Source organism: Pseudorca crassidens, chromosome 7 (assembly GCF_039906515.1).
Source record: "Pseudorca crassidens isolate mPseCra1 chromosome 7, mPseCra1.hap1, whole genome shotgun sequence".
Lineage (NCBI taxonomy): Eukaryota > Metazoa > Chordata > Mammalia > Artiodactyla > Delphinidae > Pseudorca > Pseudorca crassidens.
The window spans coordinates 106,585,587-106,605,593 of NC_090302.1; the positions used below are offsets into that span (position 1 = coordinate 106,585,587).

The 20,007-nt window shown below is 37.9% G+C and overlaps 1 protein-coding gene across 2 annotated transcripts in view; it reads right to left on the reverse strand.

Annotated features, from left to right (window-relative positions):
- KIF13B (kinesin family member 13B) overlaps positions 1-20,007 on the reverse strand; it is a 187,731-nt gene that overhangs the window by 152,871 nt on the left and 14,853 nt on the right. For both annotated transcript variants that reach the window (XM_067745296.1, XM_067745295.1), the window contains exon 2: positions 16,476-16,569. In XM_067745296.1, the coding sequence (XP_067601397.1) occupies positions 16,476-16,569 (94 nt within the window). The remainder of the gene's footprint in view (positions 1-16,475; positions 16,570-20,007) is intronic.

Here is a 20,007-nt window from a genome sequence, read left to right on the forward strand (position 1 = left end):
ATATGTATAACTGAGTCACTTTGCTGTACAGCAGTAACTAACACAACACTGTAATTCAACTATACTTCAATAAAAAATTGATTAAAAAAACACTTTATAACCTTGCAAATGTTCATTCCATCTAAACAATAAAGAGGAAATGATCTGCTTTAATGCAGATTTAGATACATGTGTATAATTACACAAAACTGCTATAAAAATCCCAGTTTGCAAAACAAAAACCTCCAGTCAAAACTTGTTATGCATTACAGATTCAACTTCCAAAGACTTACCAGCTACATAAAACTGACAGGTATCCTGAAATTTGAATTACTTATGAGTAAAAATAAAAATAAAACTAGTCTTGCCATCCTTTTCTCCTTTACAGTGACTGCATTCTGCTGACATCTGAAATCTTGACAGTTATCTATCTTTTTTACTTAGGAATATTTTTAAATTTTATTAGGGACTTCCCTGGTGGCACAGTGGTTAAGAATCCGCCTGCCAATGCAGGGGACACAGGTTCGAGCCCTGGTCGGGGAAGATCCCACGTGCCGTGGAGCAACTAAGCCCATGCGCCACAACTACTGAGCCTGCGCTCTAGAGCCTATGAGCCGCAACTACTGAAGCCCACGCGCCTAGAGCCTGTGCTCTGCAACAAGAGAAGCCACTGCAATGAGAAGCACGCACACCATAATGAAGAGTAGCCCCTGCTCACCGAAACTCGAGAAAGCCTGCACACAGCAGTGAAGACCCAACACAGCCAAAAAAAAAAAAAAAAAAAAATTATTAAAGTTTTTGATATACAAATTTATAATCAAATAATTCCACCTTGTAGACAGTAACCAGATTTTTTGTCATAGGTTTCTTGCTTGTTTCAGATCATTTTTTAAATTTTTTTGAAATATTGATTTACAATTAGTAGTTTCAGATGTGTTAGTAGTTTCATATGTACAGCAAAGTGATTCAGTTATACATCTATAAATATATATATTCTTTTTAATATATACTCTTTTCCTGCCTTTTCTGTCCCCTTTAAATATCCTGGTAGACACAGGAACATCACATAACCCACCCTACGGAGAACAGACCTATCCTGGGAGTCTTATGCCCAGAGGAGCTCCTTCTTGAAAGGCAGAGCAGAGACCAAGAGAGCCATCAGAACTAGCTCTCCTCAGGCAGTGGAAACTGTAGGCCAAAGCCCCTCCAATAATCAGTTAAACTATGGTTTAACTACAGTTAAAATCACATCTAATCTTATCTTCTCTGAATATACTCTTGCAAGACCTTCAGAGCCTCTCCCAGTTCTACACCATTTTATGAGACATATGCTAAGGACTTTCCAATCTCTTCTTAGGGCAACAGGACAATATACATGATGTTTTTCAATCTAAAAGTACTGCTCGAGCACCTGTGAGCCTAACCCTCTGCTAGATCCTAACACATACAGATATTCTATACCTATAAATCCTTTGAACTATAAGGATAATTAGTTAGGATCCAATTCCTAACCCAAAGGGATTTTAAAAACAGTTGGAGAGACAAGACAGGTATTTGCAACTAGAGAATAAAGAGATGCGTGTGTCCTGGCTACACATACTGTTCTACCTGGACGGCTGCCCAACCAAACTGGTCCAGGAATCCCCCACCCTCATTATGGCTGCTGGGACTCTCTCTTCATCCTGCCTACCTCCCTTTCTATCTCACCAAGCAAAAGCAAAACAGTTCCTCTTCTCCACCCATATCTTGCTTTAACTGTTCTATTACTCCAGTGATGTAAGGTGAGGACTCTATAATGATGAGACAGAGTAAGCTGAAGTGGAGAGAGGAAGGAAAAAAGTTTCCCTCCCTGCTTTCGGGTGGGAGGTTGGGGGGAGGTAAGGGGTGGATGGACAGAAAGACAAAACTGGGAGAGGGAGAGAGCCTTCAGGAAACTGTGGCACAGCATCTGCTTTTCCAGGTTGTCTACCCACAAAGGGAAGCAGGTAGGATTATTTCATCCCCTTCTCGCCTCCAAGGAACCCCAGTTTTCTTCTCTACAACTGCTCATTCTCTCACCCCTCTAGCATCTGAATCTTGTTTAAAAGTCCCCCCCACCAAAATCTCAAATCACAGCAAAATTCCATCTCAGTTCTTCAAATCCTCTCCCCACTATTTATGCAACAAACTCTCTCTACCAAGAGCAAGAGAACAATCAGAAAGGCTTAGAACCAGGGAATCCCTGGCCCCCTATCCCAAAAGGTAAAGGGTTAAATTTCTTGGCATTCTAAGTTAGAACTCCAAATTCACAGAATTATATGCCTAAATGTCTTAGTTAAATAATGTTATACACTTCAGAAACACCATGGATTCAATAAACTTTTGCAGGGACCTACTGTTGATTTACATGATATTGCTTACAAGGGAAAAAATGATTATGTTCTAAAATTTTGGTGAATACCTTAGACAATTCTGATTAACCTGGGCTAACACATTACCCTTTAGTATCAGAGATGCTCAAACTCTTTGGTATCAGGACTCCTTTACACTCTTAAACAACTGAGGACCCTAAAAAGCTTCATTTTACATGGGTTGTAGCCTACAGAAGTTTTTTTTGCATTAGAAATTAAAGCTGAGAAACATATTTAAGTTTAAAATGTTATTAATTCATTTAACATAGCAAGATTACATGTTAACATAAATAACATTTAAGAAAAACTAACACTATTCTCAAAAATATTTATATTTATATAAATATATATTTACTGAAGAGTAGCATTGTTTTACATTTTTGCAAATCAATAATGTGTTATGCTGAACACTTGATAATTTATAAAGTCATATCAACAATTATAGAAGTCACATGGCTAAACTTAATAAACTAAAGAAAAATTGAGAACATACCATCTTCACAGTGCAGAAGTTAAGAGTTTCAAAAAGAAATGTGAGCCCCAAACCCAGGGCCAAGGTCAGGAAAGGACATGTTTTGTGACCAAAGCCGTTAAGGATCTACACCAAGGGTTGGATGGAAAGGTCCACAGGGACCAGGCAAATAACATAAATGAGGGTGTCCACCAGCTGGGGACCTGAAGAGCTCATGACCTTGTCAAAGGAGGCAGAAAGCCCAGTGATGCCAGATTTTCAGGTTGTTTAGGAAAAACTGCAAATCTGAATTTTCTTATGAAACCCCCATATTTTTAAACATTGAAACTACAGGCCAAACAAACATCTATGGGTAAATGTAGCCTACGGCACCCCCGTTTGCAACATCTATATGTCACAAATTGTTTAATCTTCGGGAAATTCTTCCCAAGGAAATTTATCCTACAGTATGGTCCTAATATTAGATCACCAGGAAACAGCACACTTAAAATATCATCAATGAACATCACTGGAACAGAAGGTTGTTGTCAAAACAAGAAAAGCAAAACAAAAGCTATGGTGCCAAGAGAGTAAACAAGAGACCGGATCCAGTGGACAAGAATCTCTCTTTCTAGAAAACCGCACCCTATATGGTGGAGTGGATGGAAATGGCTCATCAGGCCCTACTATTGTCTTGAGAAATACTCTTCATCCTGGGACTTCCCTGGTGGTCCAGCGGTTAAGACTCCAAGCTCCCAATGCAGGGTGCCTGGGTACAATCCCTGACCAGGTAACTAGATCCTGCATGCGGCAAATAAGACCCGACACAGCCAAATAAATAAATAAATAAATGCTTTAAAAAATAAAATAAAATAAAATCCAACTCCCAGACTCACAAATCACCTTTCCAACTACTAATTGGGGCAAATATGAGAACGGGGAGCTTTGGAGAACAAGCACTAACAGAACAGTTATAATCAATCAAGAGACATTTACAGAGCACCTTCTGCCTGCAAAGCACTGTACGAGGCACGAAGAATAAGAAGAGGTCCCGGATTTCAAGTAACCACAGTCTCAAAGGGGAGGGGGACTCAAAAGACATACGATAAAGCTAAACAGTACAAGCATTAGAAAACAGGGAGGCATGAACACATAAAAGATGTCACCCAGGCAGTGATATTTCTTAATTAGTAGAAATAATAAAGGCTCCAAATTGAAAAGACAGACTACAGGAAGCAGGAGCAGGCTTGAAGGAAGGTTCCAGAAACCAGTCAGAAGGCTAAATATAAGGCAATTATGGTACTAACTAGGGTAACGTCAGAGAGAATAGAAAGGAATGTCAGGATAAAAATATTCACAAGAAAAATCAAGATTTGGCAGCTGACTAAATAAGCACAGTACATCCTCTGTAATAAATTCACTTATTAACCCACCAACACAACGAATGACCCCATTTCTTCAACAGCCAAGGAACCAATAAAGTAAAAGACATATAACCCAATCGCCATGGATGCTCTTCAAAACAAACTCTGGGGAAAAAACTTCATGAAACAATTGGACATGTGAACACTGACTGAAACTTTGATGCTACTGCATAACTACTGTTAATTTTTAAGGTGTAATAATGGTATTTTGGTTATGTTAAAAATAATAAAGATATATTAAAAATACTTGTGGGTAAAATGAAATTTACTTCAAAATAATGTGGGAAAAAGGAAAGAGTTGAAGATGTGGATAGGACGGTATTAGCCACGGGTGAATGGCTTTGAGGGCTGGGCAACAGGCAGCCTATTATACTATTCTGTCTACTTTGGCATATCTTTTAATTCTCCATAACAAAGAGGTTTTTTTATTAAATGGCAAATACAACTTCTACCTACCCCATGATCTTTTGTAAATTCTTGTTTTCCTAAAAGTGGAACAAAAGCATTACTGATCTGTTTCATTTATGGGTCAATACGTGAAGGTAAAGATTATTACTACTCTTAATTATTACTCATTCTATAGAATTTTTTATTTAATATAAGTATACATAAATTAGGTTTGGTAAAAAGTGAAATTCACCATCACACAAGATAGTTCTTTAATGAATTCTAAGGAGGTAGGATAAAGGGCTCCAGAACTCTACACTATTAACTTGCAAAAGAAATAATTTTTCATTTTTAGCTAAATATCACTCTCATAAGAAAAGGCACAATGCTCAAAATTAAACAATAGAATCATTTCAAGTCTGAGCCTGCAAAAATGCAGACTTACAAAGTCCACAAGAGAATAATTCAACTTCCCTTTCTACTTTTCTGTTTTGCTTTGTTTTTTATTTTACTAGTATGTTTATAGATACTGTGTGCTAAAAATAATTTCACCACAATGTAATGGAACTAAGGATTAATAAAGATTATCCTAACTTTTAGCTTGGTACTTGGCAAAGGGTTGATGTTCAGCTGCTGAATGGATCAGAAAGATTCCTAAGATATTGTGACGCAGCAACTTTTTGGGTGGAATGGTTTCTCATGGCACATTTCCTCATAGAATACTGCTACCTCCATCTTTTTGTGTGTGGAGGGTTTTGGTTAGTTTTTTTTGGCCGCGCCATGCGGCATGTGGGATCTTAGCTCCCCGACCAGGGATCGAACCTGTACCCTGTGCATTGGGAGCTGGGAGCGTGGAGTCTTAACCACTGGACCACGAGGGAAGTCCTGCTACCTCTATCTTTAAAACGTAAGTCTAGATCCTTATTCAACATTTTGTTTATATTAGCAACAACTCCTAAACTGGAGATTGAGACAAAGAGCCCTAAAAAAAAAGTATTGCCAAACAAACAACAAAGACAAATTTTAAAAACATCAATAGTGGGACTTGATAGTTTTACCTAAACTTTATTCGTAATTAGATGTCTTATCTAGTATATCATATGGCATGTGATAATTTTATGGTGAATCCAGAATTCTGGGGAAATTCAAAACATTTAATTCGTATTAGCTATAACTTAATCTAGTAACCAGCCACACATACACATAACCCTGCATCCTCATTATATCAAATGTTAGTATCCAAGCAGTATTTCAAGCACAGTGATAAAGACTCTTTTCTTGAATTAAGAAAAACAGCTTATTTCTTCTTATTGCTGTACCAATAAAAGCATAAACAAGATAGATACATACCCAATGACAATGCTAAGATTTCACAAATTCTACTAAAACAGTCTAATTTTGTTCAGACAGGTTTACTAATATTACAGCTATCAAACAGTTCATTTTAGCAACCTACTAGCTTTTGCTGGTAAAACTTTGAAAAATCTGTATTTATTGCTATTTGATTATGTGCTATTAACCATGAAATAACATGAATTCAACCATACATATTTTATTACCTTTTTAACTTTTAAGTCTTCCCGATTCATTTTCCCAGATACATTCAAAAGTAGTAAATGGTTTATACACTCAATGGCCACAGTACTTTTTAAAAAGATGGGGAGGAATTCTCTAAAATATCAGAGTACATAGGACACTGTTCTCCCCACTTTACTCTGACATAATCAGGGCTGACAGGCTTCCCGAGGAAGAGTCCCTTTATGAAATTAAAACATACCACATACTATTCTCCAGAGGAGTAAATTCTATTTGGGCAGAATTATTAGCCTCACTCAAGTCATTTCACAGCAGAGAGAATAAACCGATCTATTATATATACCATAATTACACTTTGCATGACTTCCTTCAATTAAAATCTTTACTTAAAGTAGCATCCATATAACAGTACAAAAATTTTAAAAGTCATTATCTAATATGACCTAATGATGCCTTCTCCTAACAAGGAATTAGTCTGAAAATGACTTCATATATTTCAAAGCAATTATTGGCATTAGGCCCTCCCCTCAGCAGTATTACACAATACATTTGCAAGAGAAATGTATGTACATGGGTCAACATCACTTAATTCTGCATCTATCTGATATATATATATTCTGCATATATTCATTCATCTACCAAGAACAGAGTACTCTGAACCTCCAAACAAGGACTGGATATACTTTGCTCATATTAGAACTCATTAATTACCTAAGGATCTTGACTAAGATCTGATGTCTGGTAAGCAATTAGAAGGAATAAAAAGAGTTTTAATGACCTTTCTGACAAGTGCTGGTTAAGATCAACATCTCAGACATTCTTTGCACTAGACTGGCAGTTATAACCCTCACACTATCAATTTATTATTAGGTTAAACATAACCAAACAGGAAAGAGTGGAAAGCCCCATAGTTTTACAAGAAAACAAGAAAAATATCTGCATATTTGTGTCATCTACAGCTAACTCCATCCATCTTGGAAAGTCTCTCCCACATGTACTAAAGAACAGGCCATTTCACAAAATACCACAGAAATCAGTGTTCAGGTTCATTACGATTTTGAAGTCTAACCCTCCAAATGTTTTCTACTTCAGAAAATTCTGGTCTTAAAAATCTTACACTTGGGAAATTCCCTGGTGATCCAGTGGTTGGGACTGAGCGCTTTCATTGCCGTGGGTGCGGGTCCGATCCCTGGTCAGGGAACTGGGATCCCACAGGACACATGGCCAAATAATAAGAGTAATAATAATAATAACAGCTTACACTTGGTGGGGCAGGGTAATAAAGAATTATAAGAGAAACTCTAAGTTAGTATATTAACGGTTGTAGTGTTAATTATACACACACACACACACACACACACACACACACGATAGAAAACAGAGGGCTAAAGAAGAAAATGGATTAACTGACCAAGGGATTCTCAGTACAATTTATACTAAGAACTTCTTTTCCTTTCAGGTTTCAGTTCTGTTGTTTAAAGCAGCACCTCTGAACAGGCATAGCTCACTGATCCACAGTCTCTCAGACTTGGAGGTACAGTAGAACAATTTTCACTGCAACGCTTGTTTGGAATTCACTGCAAACAATAGATGAGAAGGGAAAAAAAGCTTTTTTTTTATTTTGGTTTTTTAAGAGGAAAAAAGGAGGAACAGCGTATTTGACAAAATATGAACAATTAGCTTTCCGCCCCAACATAAACTTGTGATATTATTTTTGGCTTCTCTTAATATAATTTTTTTTGCCTTTAAAAATCAGGCATTAGGGATTTCCCTGGTGGTGCAGTGGTTAAGAATCCGCCTGCCAGTGCAGGGGACGTGGGTTCGATCCCTGCTCTGGGAAGATCCCACATGCCACGGAGCAACTAAGCCCGTGCGCCACAACTACTGAGCCTGAGCTCTAGAGCCCGTAAGCCACAACTACTGAGCCCGCATGTCACAATTACTGAAGCCCGCGCACCTAGAGCCCATGCTCTACAACAAAGAGAAGGCACCACAATGAGAAGCCTGCGCACCGCAACAAAGAGTAGCCACCGCTCGCCACAACTAGAGAAAGCCCACACGCAGCAACGAAGACCCAACACAGCCAAAAATAAATAAAATAAATAAATTTATTTTCTTAAAATATCAGGCATTATACTTTAGTAGTCAGTCTTTTTTGAGTCACATATCTCTCTGACCCTTTACTAGGAAAAGGCATTTGTGGACACATAGTATTGTACAAACAATTTCCAAACACACATAGTGAAAATGTAAAGAAATAGAAAGATAAAAAACCAAATTCTGGAAAAGTTGTTAACTGTGGTGGAGAAGAAAGGCATTAAAATTGGAGGCTGTTCACAATAGGCTTTAACTGTATTGGTAATGATTTATTAAACTGAGTGACAGGTGCCTAAGTGTTTTATTCTTTAAACCTTTTTATACACTATATTTTTTAAAACTTTGCTCAATTATTTTAATTGTAATCTGAATGCCTTCGGGCAGGGTATACACTCTCCAATTAGCCAGAGTCACCACCATTTTCCTTACAGTAAACGAGCGTTCTTTAAAAGCCAAAGAAACTGGAATCCTCATACACTGCTGGTGGAAATGTAAATCGGTGCAGCCGCTTTGGAAAACAGTCTGACAATTCCTCGAAATGTTAAGCACAGAGGTACCATATGACCCAGAAAGTCCACTCCTGAACATCTATCTAAGAGAAACAGAAACATATGTCCACAGAAAGACCTGTATACAGATGTTCACAGCAGCATTATTCATAATAGCCAAAAAGTAGAAACAACCCAAATATCCATCAACTGATGAATGGATAAACAAAATAGAATATGATGAAATATTATTCCACCATAAAAAGGAATAAGTACCAATAAATGCTATAACATGGATAAACCTCAAAAACATTACGCTAAGAAGAAGCCAATCACAGAAGACCACAAATTGTATTTCATTTGTATGAAATGTCCAGAATAGGTAAATCTCAAACCTAGAGACGGAACATAGATTAACAGTGTGATAAAGATGTCATAAAATTAAATAATTGTGCTGGTAAATATAATAAAAACCATTGAAACTGTTCATTTTAAAGGTATGAATTATATGATATGTTTATTATATCTCAATAAAGTAGTTTAAAAATAAACCAAAGACATCCATTCAGTCTAACTTTGGCTCCCAAATTGTGGTCTGAGGACTCCTGAGAGTTTCCTAGAGCTTCTCAGTGGGTCTTGAGGTCAAAACTATTTTCATAAAATACTAAGACATTTGCCTTCTTCACTGTGTTGATATTTGCATTGATGGTGCAAAAACAACGGTGGATAAAACTGCTGGCACCTTTGGCACAGTGACGCCAAAGTATATTAGTTACTGATAGTCAATGCATTCTTTATCTCCATACACGCACAGCAAAAACAAACAAGCAAACTTTACCGTATGAGTTGTGGGCCAAACTAGTCACTCTTTTTAATAGAACAGCCTTTCTCCTAGAAACAACTGTCAATACCTATCGGAAAATGCATTCCCATTTCCAAACTCACAGAAACATAACTTTCATAACACAACTGTTTCATAAAGTGGAGGCTGCCACTCTCCATGAGAAATCACACCTCACTCCCTTTGAAAACATTTTAAGTATCTCAATTTTTTAGCCAGAGTGAGCAGCAAAGGCCTGTCTGGTGGGTAGAGGAGGGAATGAGGCAAAAGGCAGAAGATAAAACTTAGCCTAAGAAACTGTTTTGTCCTATCATGGTGACAAGCACTAGCATTAACATTTTATTATAAGATAAAATTTTAATGTTTTAAGACATAATTCAAACAAAATAAGGCTTAAAGATGTATTTAGCTATTTAAAAAGGGACTGTTCTACATCATGGTATTATTGTAACTAGTGATAAAAGGGACTTAAAGGGCTCCTAAATGTGAAGAATCACACACTGAGAATCACACTTGTAAAAATCTACTAAGAATAGATAATGAATTAGTCACTTATTAGCCCTAAAAGATGATTTGTAAATATAGTGCTGAAGATTTGGGAAAGCCCATGGACCAGTCTAGAAAACTAAATTGGTTTAGTGCAAAAGGGTAATTCGAAAAAGACATTTAACGTACTACTAGTATAAGCAGTATGGCTCTGCAAGAGAAAACAAATAGATCAAATCTGTCAATGTGTATCTAGTACTATATATAGAAGAAAAAGACCCAACTGGTGGATACAAGTGTTTCAGTCTCTAGGGTGTTTCAGTAGAGTGCTGTGGAATAGAAAGAGTCTGTCCTTAATCTTCTCCATATTTAATAAAACGTCCCTTTGTTCTTACCCTATGTTCACAAGCAATGTTTTAACCTGGCTTCCCCAGTTGGTTGATACTACGGAGAAGCCCGGATGACAGGGATTAATATTTTGTTCACTGTAAACTTAAAATTAAGGGGCTATCTCTCTAACACATGGCATGTTAGTCCCTAAGAGCCCCACCAACTTTGGGCAAACTAGACAAAATAAAGTTTCTGACTTTGCAAAGCTGAAATTTTTCTAGAACTAGGTAATTTCTTGATAGGCATGTATACTCAAGTACTGAATATATTTTGGTTTAAAAAATTTTTAGGGGGCTTCCCTGGTGGCACAGTGGTTGAGAATCTGCCTGCTAATGCACGGGACACGGGTTCGAGACCTGGTCTGGGAGGATCCCACATGCCGCGGAGCAACTAGGCCCGTGAGCCACAACTACTGAGCCTGCGCGTCTGGAGCCTGTGCTCCGCAACAAGAGAGGCCGCGATAGTGAGAGGCCCGCGTACCGCGATGAAGAGTGGCCCCCGCTTGCCATAACTAGAGAAAGCCCTCGCACAGAAACGAAGACCCAACACAGCAAAAATAAATTAATAAACTAATAAACTCCTACCCTCAACATCTATTTTAAAAGAAAAAAAAAATCCGCCTGCCAATGCAGGGGACGTGGGTTCGAGCCCTGGTCCGGAAAGATCCCACATGCCACAGAGCAGCTAAGCCCATGTGCCACAACTACTGAGCCTGTGCTCTAGACCCCACGAGCCACAACTACTGAAGCCTGTGTGCCACAACTACTGAAGCCCGTGCACCTAGAGCCCATGCTCCACAATGAGAAGCCACTGCCATGAGAGGCCCATGCACCGCAACGAAGAGTAGCCCCTGCTCGCCGCAACTGGAGAAAGCCCTCGCGCAGCAACGAAGACCCAACGCAGTCAAAAATAATAAATAAAATAAATTAAAAAAAAATTTTACTTCCTTTATGAAGTTATAGCTCACAAACATACCATGGACTACAACTTGAATACAGGCCATAATAACAGTAAGAGTCAAAGTAATAGCTAAATTTTTACATAAGGTTAACTGTACACCAGGCACTGCCACTTTACATATTTTAACTCACTTAATCCTCATAACAACCTATAGGCAGGTACTACTATAATCTCCACTTTACTGAGGCAGAGGACAATTACGTAACTTGCTCCACATCACACGTTAAGTAGCAGAGCTGAGATTCAGTCCAGGATGTCTGACTCCAAAGTCAGCATTTCTTAATCTCGTTAGCCATGTACAATCAATTTTCTGAATTTTAAGCATCTTATTTTTCAAAACAGTTTTGAAATTCCACACATATAGCACAGCAAAAATGTTTCCCAAATTCCCATGATTAAGCTGTTAAGCTGAAAATGGTCTTCCTCCTCATTTAACCATGACTTTTATTAGCTTTAATAAGCATAAACATCAAACCATGAAACTTTCAGAAGTTAATGCAAAATTAATCAGAAAAATACACAAACTATTGTTATAAAATGTATACATGTTCACTTTCAAAGTATACTAACTTAGGTTGTAAGTATACATACAAAGCTAGTCATATTTTTATATTAATAGGATTGGATACTATTCTAAAAACAAGGATATTGTAGCTTTTAAAGGAAAAACATTAATTTGAGCCTTTCTGACTAGTGATTTAGACTGACCAAACCACTTTTTTTAATGTTAGTTTCAAATCCCTGGCTCTCTGCTATTGGGTTGGCCAAAAGGTTCGTTCGGTTTTTTCCTTAAGATGGCTCTAATAGCACTTAGTTGTCTTTAACTTCATTCGAAACAATTTTGTTAGACTGTATTGTGACAGCTGTCATATCAGTGTGCCTTTAAAAAAGACATTAAAATTGGTGAATTTTTGTGTAGCCATTTTAATATTGAAGATGGAAGGAAAGCAGCAACATTTTTGGCATATTATACTTTATTATTTCAAAAATGGTAAAAACACAACTGAAATGTCAAAAAAGATTTGTGCAGTGAATGGAGAAGGTGCTGTGACTGATCAAATGTGTCAAAAGTGGTTTGCAAGGATTCGTGCTGGAGAATCCTCGCTGGACGATGCTCTGTGGTTGGGTAGACCAGGTGAAGTTGACAGCAATCAAATTGAGACATTAATTGAGAACAGTCAGCGTTATACCACGCGGGAGATAGCTGACATACTCAAAATATCCAAATCAAGCGTTGAAAATCATTCACACCATATTGGTTATGTTAATTGCTTTGATGTTTGGGTTCCACATAAGTTAAGCAAGAAAAACCTTCTTGACCGTATTTCCACCTGCGATTCTGTACTTAAACGTACTGAAAATGTTCCGTTTTTAAAACAAATTGTGACGGGCGATGAAAGTGGATACTGTACAAGAATGGGGAATGGAAGAGACTGTGGGGCAAGTGAAATAAACCACCACCAACCACATCAAAGGCCGGTCTTCATCCAAAGAAGGTGATGTTGTGTATATGGTGGGACTGGAAGGGAGTCCTCTATTACGAGTTCCTTCTGGAAAACCAAACGATTAATTCCAACAAGTACTGCTCCCAACTAGACCAACTGAAAGCAGCACTCAATGAAAAGCGTCCAGAATTAGTCAACAGAAAACACGTAATCCTCCATCAGGATAACTCAAGACTGCACGTTTCCTTGATGACCAGGCAAAAACTGTTACAACTTGGCTGGGAAGTTCTGATTCATCTGCCGTATTCACCAGACATTGCATCTTCGGATTTCCATTCATTTCGGTCTTCACAAAATTCTCTTAATGGAAAAAATGTCAATTCCCTGGAGGACTGTAAAAGGCACCTTGAACAGTTCTTTGCTCAAAAAGATAAAAGGTTTTGAGAAGATGGAAATATGAAGTTGCCTGAAAAATGGCAGAAGGTAGTGGAACAAAAGGGTGACTATGTTGTTCAATAAGGTTCTTGGTGAAAATGAAAAATATGTCTTTTACTTTTACTTAAAAACTGAAGGCACTTTTTGGCCAACCCAATACAAGTATACCTCCTATAAAACCATAACTTGTTGTATGGATTAGTCATTCTACAAACTAGACGGTAATTAACCTTAACTTTGTAATTTGTGCTTTCCTCCTATTTTTTTCCTTTAATGGCCTCAACATATACCACTGAACTGCCACATCCCAAAATTTCTGTTTTCCCTTTTCACCTTGATATTACATTAAAAGAAAAAGTGCTTCTCATGAGATGGTCTTTTGTCACACTAGTAATGTTCTTGTTTTTAATCTGGGCGCCAGTTATAGGACTGTTCAACTTATGAAAATTCATCAAGCTATATATACTTTTCTGTGTGTATAGTATGTACTTCAATAAAGAGTTGTTTTTTAAGCAGCTGTGCTTCCTAACTTTACTTCACCAAAAGCCATTACATACCAACCTTATTGACAGTTGTCATTTCTAAAAGTTTTTTTTTATCAGACAGTACTCTACAGCACTGAGTTAATATTCAATCTGTTTTCAGCACATGTAAAAAAAGAGTCATCCAAGATACTCTATGGAACCAAAAAGTGCTAGTTAATTCTTTCACAAATCCCTAAGATTTAAAGGTCTCTAAAGGAAAGAAAACATTTTTTAAAAAAGCTTCTATGTGCTCATTTTATTCTCACAATTACCTCATCAGGTACACACTTGTGGATGGAGCCACAACGATACATCTCCCACCCCAAATGCTTTCCTGATTTGACACTAACTTTCCTCCACCCTAAGACAGATGAGTCTATGTTTCCTCTTCTTGAAACTGTGTAGAGCTTTATACCAGACTTGAGCAAGAAAATGTGACAAAAATGACACTGTGTGACTTCCAAGGTTAGAATATCAAAGGCGATACTTCTTCTACCTGGCTTTCTTGTGCTCTCAGGATGCTTGCCTTTGGAACCTGCCACCAGACTGTGAGCAGGCGTTCTGCCCACAGCCCCAGAGACCTCTCCAGCCAACAGATGGCACCAACTGCCATACCCAGGTGAGCCTTCAAGTTTTCCCAGTAGGCCCCAGACAGCATGGAGCAGAGCAAGCCGTGCCCGCTGCACCCTGTCTCAATTCCTGACCCACAAAAAACAGGAAATAATGCATAGTTATTGTCGTTTTAAACCACTAAGCTTTTGAGGTAATTTGTTACACAGCAACAGAAAATGAAAACACTTTACAAATAAAAAACACAGGTAGATAACCATGCCAGCGAGTGGCAGAGCCAGAATTTGAATCCATCAGCCTGTATAAAAAGCCCATATTCTTTGTACCAGAGGGTATTGCCTCCAAGTTTGTTCAGAGTCGCCCACATTGCCAAAGAAAGCCATAGTCTTCAGATTGGAAGCTCTAAGAGCAATAAACAGCCCCCAAATTAATGTTTTCAATTAACACTCAGGACAACAGGTCATTCAGTTAGTAGGCTCAAAATCCCAGCACCTTTCTTGACACATCTATACCCTTCCCACCCTAATAATGGCATATCCCAGAGATGCTTAAGAAATATCTCTACATCAATAACACTAAACCTGGACATTTACAGAACACTTTACAAAGCACTTTAACAATCACTAATTTGATCTCATAGAGGTGTGAGACAGGTAAGGCACGTATCTTACAGATAAGGCTCAAAAAAGTTAACAATATATACTCCAATCAAAAATAATTTTTAGGGCTTCCCTGGTGGCACAGTGGTTGAGAGTTTGCCTGCCAATGCAGGGGACATGGGTTCGTGTCCCGGTCCGGGGAGATCCCACATGCCGCGAAGTGGCTAGGCCCGTGAGCCGTGGCTGCTGAGCCTGCGCGTCTGGAGCCTGTGCTCCGCAACGGGAGAGGTCACAACAGTGAGGGGGCCGCGTACCACCAAAAAAAAAAAAAAAAAACTAACTACAATAACATAAGTAGGGATTCTATTTCAGATTTTCTGACTCCAAGGCCAGTGCTCTTTTCAATGCAATTCAACTTGAAAGAACCTTTATGGAGTACCTTCCAGGTATGTTTCCATATACAGCACTGCTCTACAAGTACTCTGAAGCACCTACTTTGTGCAAGGCATCGTGGCGGGCACCATGTGTTCTCCACTTCCAGGATCGGCACAAAAACATCTCTGATAGAGCTGATCTCTGCAAACAGCCAGTCTTTTCCCCACTAACCTATTCTCTGCATTGCCATCCAACAGCTCTTCCGAATCCACCTCCTTAATCACAATAATTAAAAAACTGTCAAAGATGACATCCTACCCATAAAAATACAGGCCAAATTTCATCTGCTTTCAAGGTCTTCTGTAAACTGACTCCAACTTACGTGATTAAATTAATTTTCCCGCACTTGCTGAGAAAAACCAAATTAATCTCTTCCTTCCTCCCCACATTCAATTTCTTTACAACTTCTTGCCCTCTCTTTTCTTCATACTATCACCCAAATCCAGAACTGATGCTCAAGTATTCATCCCCAACCCCTGACAGAGAGTCTCTTCCCTCCAAGACCTTAAAATCTACTGTTAAGCTACAATTAATAATTCAAAACAATATATAATAATTAAATTAGGTAGTACAGATTATAGTTCATGAGGCCTTAAAAGACAGGAATCACTAAGGGCTGCAAGAATGTCTTCAGGAAGAAAATAGCACTTGAAATGGGCTCTAAGTGACAGACAGGATGAGAATTGGCAGAAGTAAAAACAACACACACTGAGGAACAACCTAAAAGCCTTCCCTTTTACCCGACTTCTTCCCGTTCACATCTTACCTAAGCCTCCAGCCAGTACCACCTCCTCAAGAAGCCTTCCTCAGTTACTTCACAATCTAACCAACACTCTCTTCTCGGACCTTCCAATACCATTACCGCCTACAACACGCATTCTGGCACTCAGTCATTCCGTATTACAGGCCTCGTCTATATGGCAGCAATATGTCTCCACATAGTAAGCATTCAATATTTGTTCAACTGAACTCAGTTCAGCAGCCATTGTTGCTTTCCGCCATTTAAAAATCCGTTGATCGTAACACTGTTTAACTTACCGGGCATCTCCTTTGGAAAGATTGGTATTTACAGGATTGAGAATAACCTTGTTTGCATCTACATCCACCACACATTTGGTATGCAAGTCAATTTCTGCAGATTAAAAAAAAGAAAAAAAATTAGTCATTTTGAAGTAATTTATGTCAGAAAAAAGCTTTTGACAAAAAATCCAACACTCCTTCATGATAAAAACTCAACAAACTAGAAACAGAAGGGAACTTCCTCAACCTGATAAAGGGCATCTAAAATACCTGCGGCTAACATCACACTTAACAGTAAAAGACTGAACGGCCTACCCTCTGGCATCAGAAATAAGACAAGGATGTCTACTACTGCAACTTCCGTTCAAAATTGGACTAGAATTTCTGGTCAGGGCAGTTAGGCAAGAAAAACTAATAAAAGGCATCCAGATTGGAAAGAAAAAATAAAACTACCTTTATTTGCACACTATATGATCTTACATATAGAAAATCTTAAAGAATCCACTAAAAACTACTAGAATAAACAACTTCTGCAAAGTTGTAGGATACAAGATTAATATACAAAAATCAGCTGTGTTTCTATACACCAGCAATAAAAAATCCAGAAATGAAGTTAATAAAACAATTTCATTTATAATAACATCAAAAAGATTCAAATACTTAGGTATAAATTTAAAAGAAGTACAAAATATATACACTGAAAATTCCAAGACATTGTTGAAAGAAATTAAACATTTAAACAAATAGAAAAACAACTTATGTTCATGAATTGAAAGACTTAATTCTATTAGGATAGCAATACTCCCCCAATTGGTCTATAAAAATTCAAGGCAATCCCTATTAAAATCCAAGTTAACTTTTTTCAAAAGTTAACAAGCTGATCCTAAAATCTATATGGAAATACACAAGACCTAGAACAGCCAAAAAATCTTGAAGAACAAAATACAAAGACGACAACTCAACAATTTCAAACTTACTAAACAGCTACAGTAATTGTGGTACTAATATAAGGATAGAAGGATAGACATATAGATCAATGGAACAGAGAGTACAGAATTATACTCTCATATTTATGGCCAAATGATTTTGATGACAGTGCCAAGAAATTCAATGGAGAAAGTATAGCCTTTTCAACAAATAGTGCTGGGACAACCTCATCAAAATGAAAAATTTTGTTCTTCAAAGGACACCATCAAGAGAGTAAAAAGACAATCCACACCAAAAAACAAACAACCCAATCAAAAAATGGGCAGAAGACCTAAATACACATTTCTCCAAAGAAGACATACAGATGGCCAAGAGGCAAATGAAAAGCTGCTCAACATTGCTAATTATTAGAGGAATGCAAATCAAAACTACAATGAGAAATTACCTCACACCAGTCAAAACGGCCATCATCAAAACATCTACAAACATGCTGGAGAGGGTGTAGAGAAGAGAGAACCCTCTTACACTGTTGGTGGGAATGTAAATTGATACAGCCACTATGGACAGCAGTATGGAGGTTCCTTAAAAAAACTAAAAATAGGAGACTTCCCGACAGTCCAGTGGTTAAGACTCCATGCTTCCACTGCAGGGGGCACAGGTTTGATCCCTGGTCAGGGAACTAAGATCCCACATGCCATGCAATCAAAAAAAGAAAAAAAAGAAAAAACTAAACATAGAGCTACCATATGATCCAGCAATCCCACTCCTGGGCATATATCTGGAGAAAAACGTGGTTCGAAAGGATACATGCACCCCAATGTTCACTGCAGCACTGTTTACAACAGCCAAGACAATGGAAGCAACCTAAATGTCCATCAACAGATGAATGCATAAAGAAGATGTGGTATATATATACAATGGAATATTACTCAGCCATTGAAAAGAATGAAATAATGCCATTTGCAGAAACATGGATGGAGTTGGAGATTATCATACTAAGTGAAGTTAGACAGAAAAAGACAAATAGCATATGATATCTCTGATATGCAGAATCTAAAAAAAATGATACAAATGAACTTATCTACAAAACAGAAACAGACTCACAGACTTAGAGAATGAATTTATGGTTACCAGGGGGAAGGGTGCGGGGGGGAGGGATAGGTTAGGAGTTTGGGATTGACAAGTACAAACTGTTATATTTAAATCAGATAACCAACAAGGACCTACTGTAAAAAAAAAAAAAATACATAATTTTTTTAAAAAGAGAAAAAAAAGAATTCTTGGGGAAAAAACAATCCACAAAATTAACAAAATATTTGTGAATCATATATCAAATAAGGAACTTGCATCAGAAAATATAAAGAATTCCTACAACTCAATTTAAAAAATTTTAAATGAATTTTTAAAAATTCAATTTTAAAATGGGCAAAGAACTTGAACAGACATCTCTCCAAAAAAGATACAGAAATGGCTAATGAGCACAAGAAAAGATGCTCAACATCATTAGACAATGGGGAAATGCAAATCAAAACCACAATGAGATACCACTTCACACCCACTAGCATAACTCTAACCAAAAAGATAACAACTTAAACTAATATAATATTGTAAGTCAATTAGATTTCAATTAAAAAAGAAAAAATAATAAAGTGTAAATTGGATGTCAAAAAAAAGACAGGTAAGTATAGGTGAGGACATGGAAAAATTGGAACCTTCATACATTACTGGTGGGAAAGTAAAATGATGCAGTCATTTTGGAAAATAGTCTGGCAGTTCTTCAATGATTAAACACAGAATTAGTATATGACCCAGAAATTCCCACTTCTAGGCATATACCCAAGAGAAACCTATGTCCATACAAAAGTTTGTACATGAATGTTCATAGCAGTATTATTTGGCTACTCATAACAGCTAAAAAGTGGAAACAACCCAAATGTCCATCAACTAATGAATGGATAAATGTGGTATATCCATAAAATGGAACACTATTTGGCTATTAAAAGGAATAAGGTACTGACACACACTACAACATAGATGAAGCTTGTGCTAAGTAAAAGAAGGCAGTACAAAGGACCACATATTGTATGTACTTATTTCTAATGTTCTGAACAGGCAAACAGAGACAGAAAATAGACCAGTTATTGCCCAGAGCTGAGAAGTGACTGCTAGTGGGTACAGGTTTCTATTGGGGGTGATGAAGATGCACTAAAATTGTGCTGATTGTTTTCACAACTGCATGAGCACAATAAAACAACTGAATTGGGGACTTCCCTGGTGGCGCAGTGGTTAAGAATCCGCCTGCCAATGCAGGAGACACGGGTTCAAGCCCAGGTCCGGGAAGATCCCACATGCTGCAGAGCAACTAAGCCCGTGCGCCACAACTACTGAGCCTGCGCTCTAGAGCCCGCGAGCCACAACTACTGAAGCCCACGTGCCACAACTACTGAAGCCCGTGTGCCTAGAGCCTGTGCTCTGCAACAAAGAGAAGCCACCGCAATGAGAAGCCCGCGCACCGCAACAAAGAGTAGCCCCCGCTCCCGCAACTAGAGAAAGCCCACATGCAGCAACGAAGACCCAACACAACCAATAAATAATTTTTTTAAGTTTAAAAAATAAAAAAACA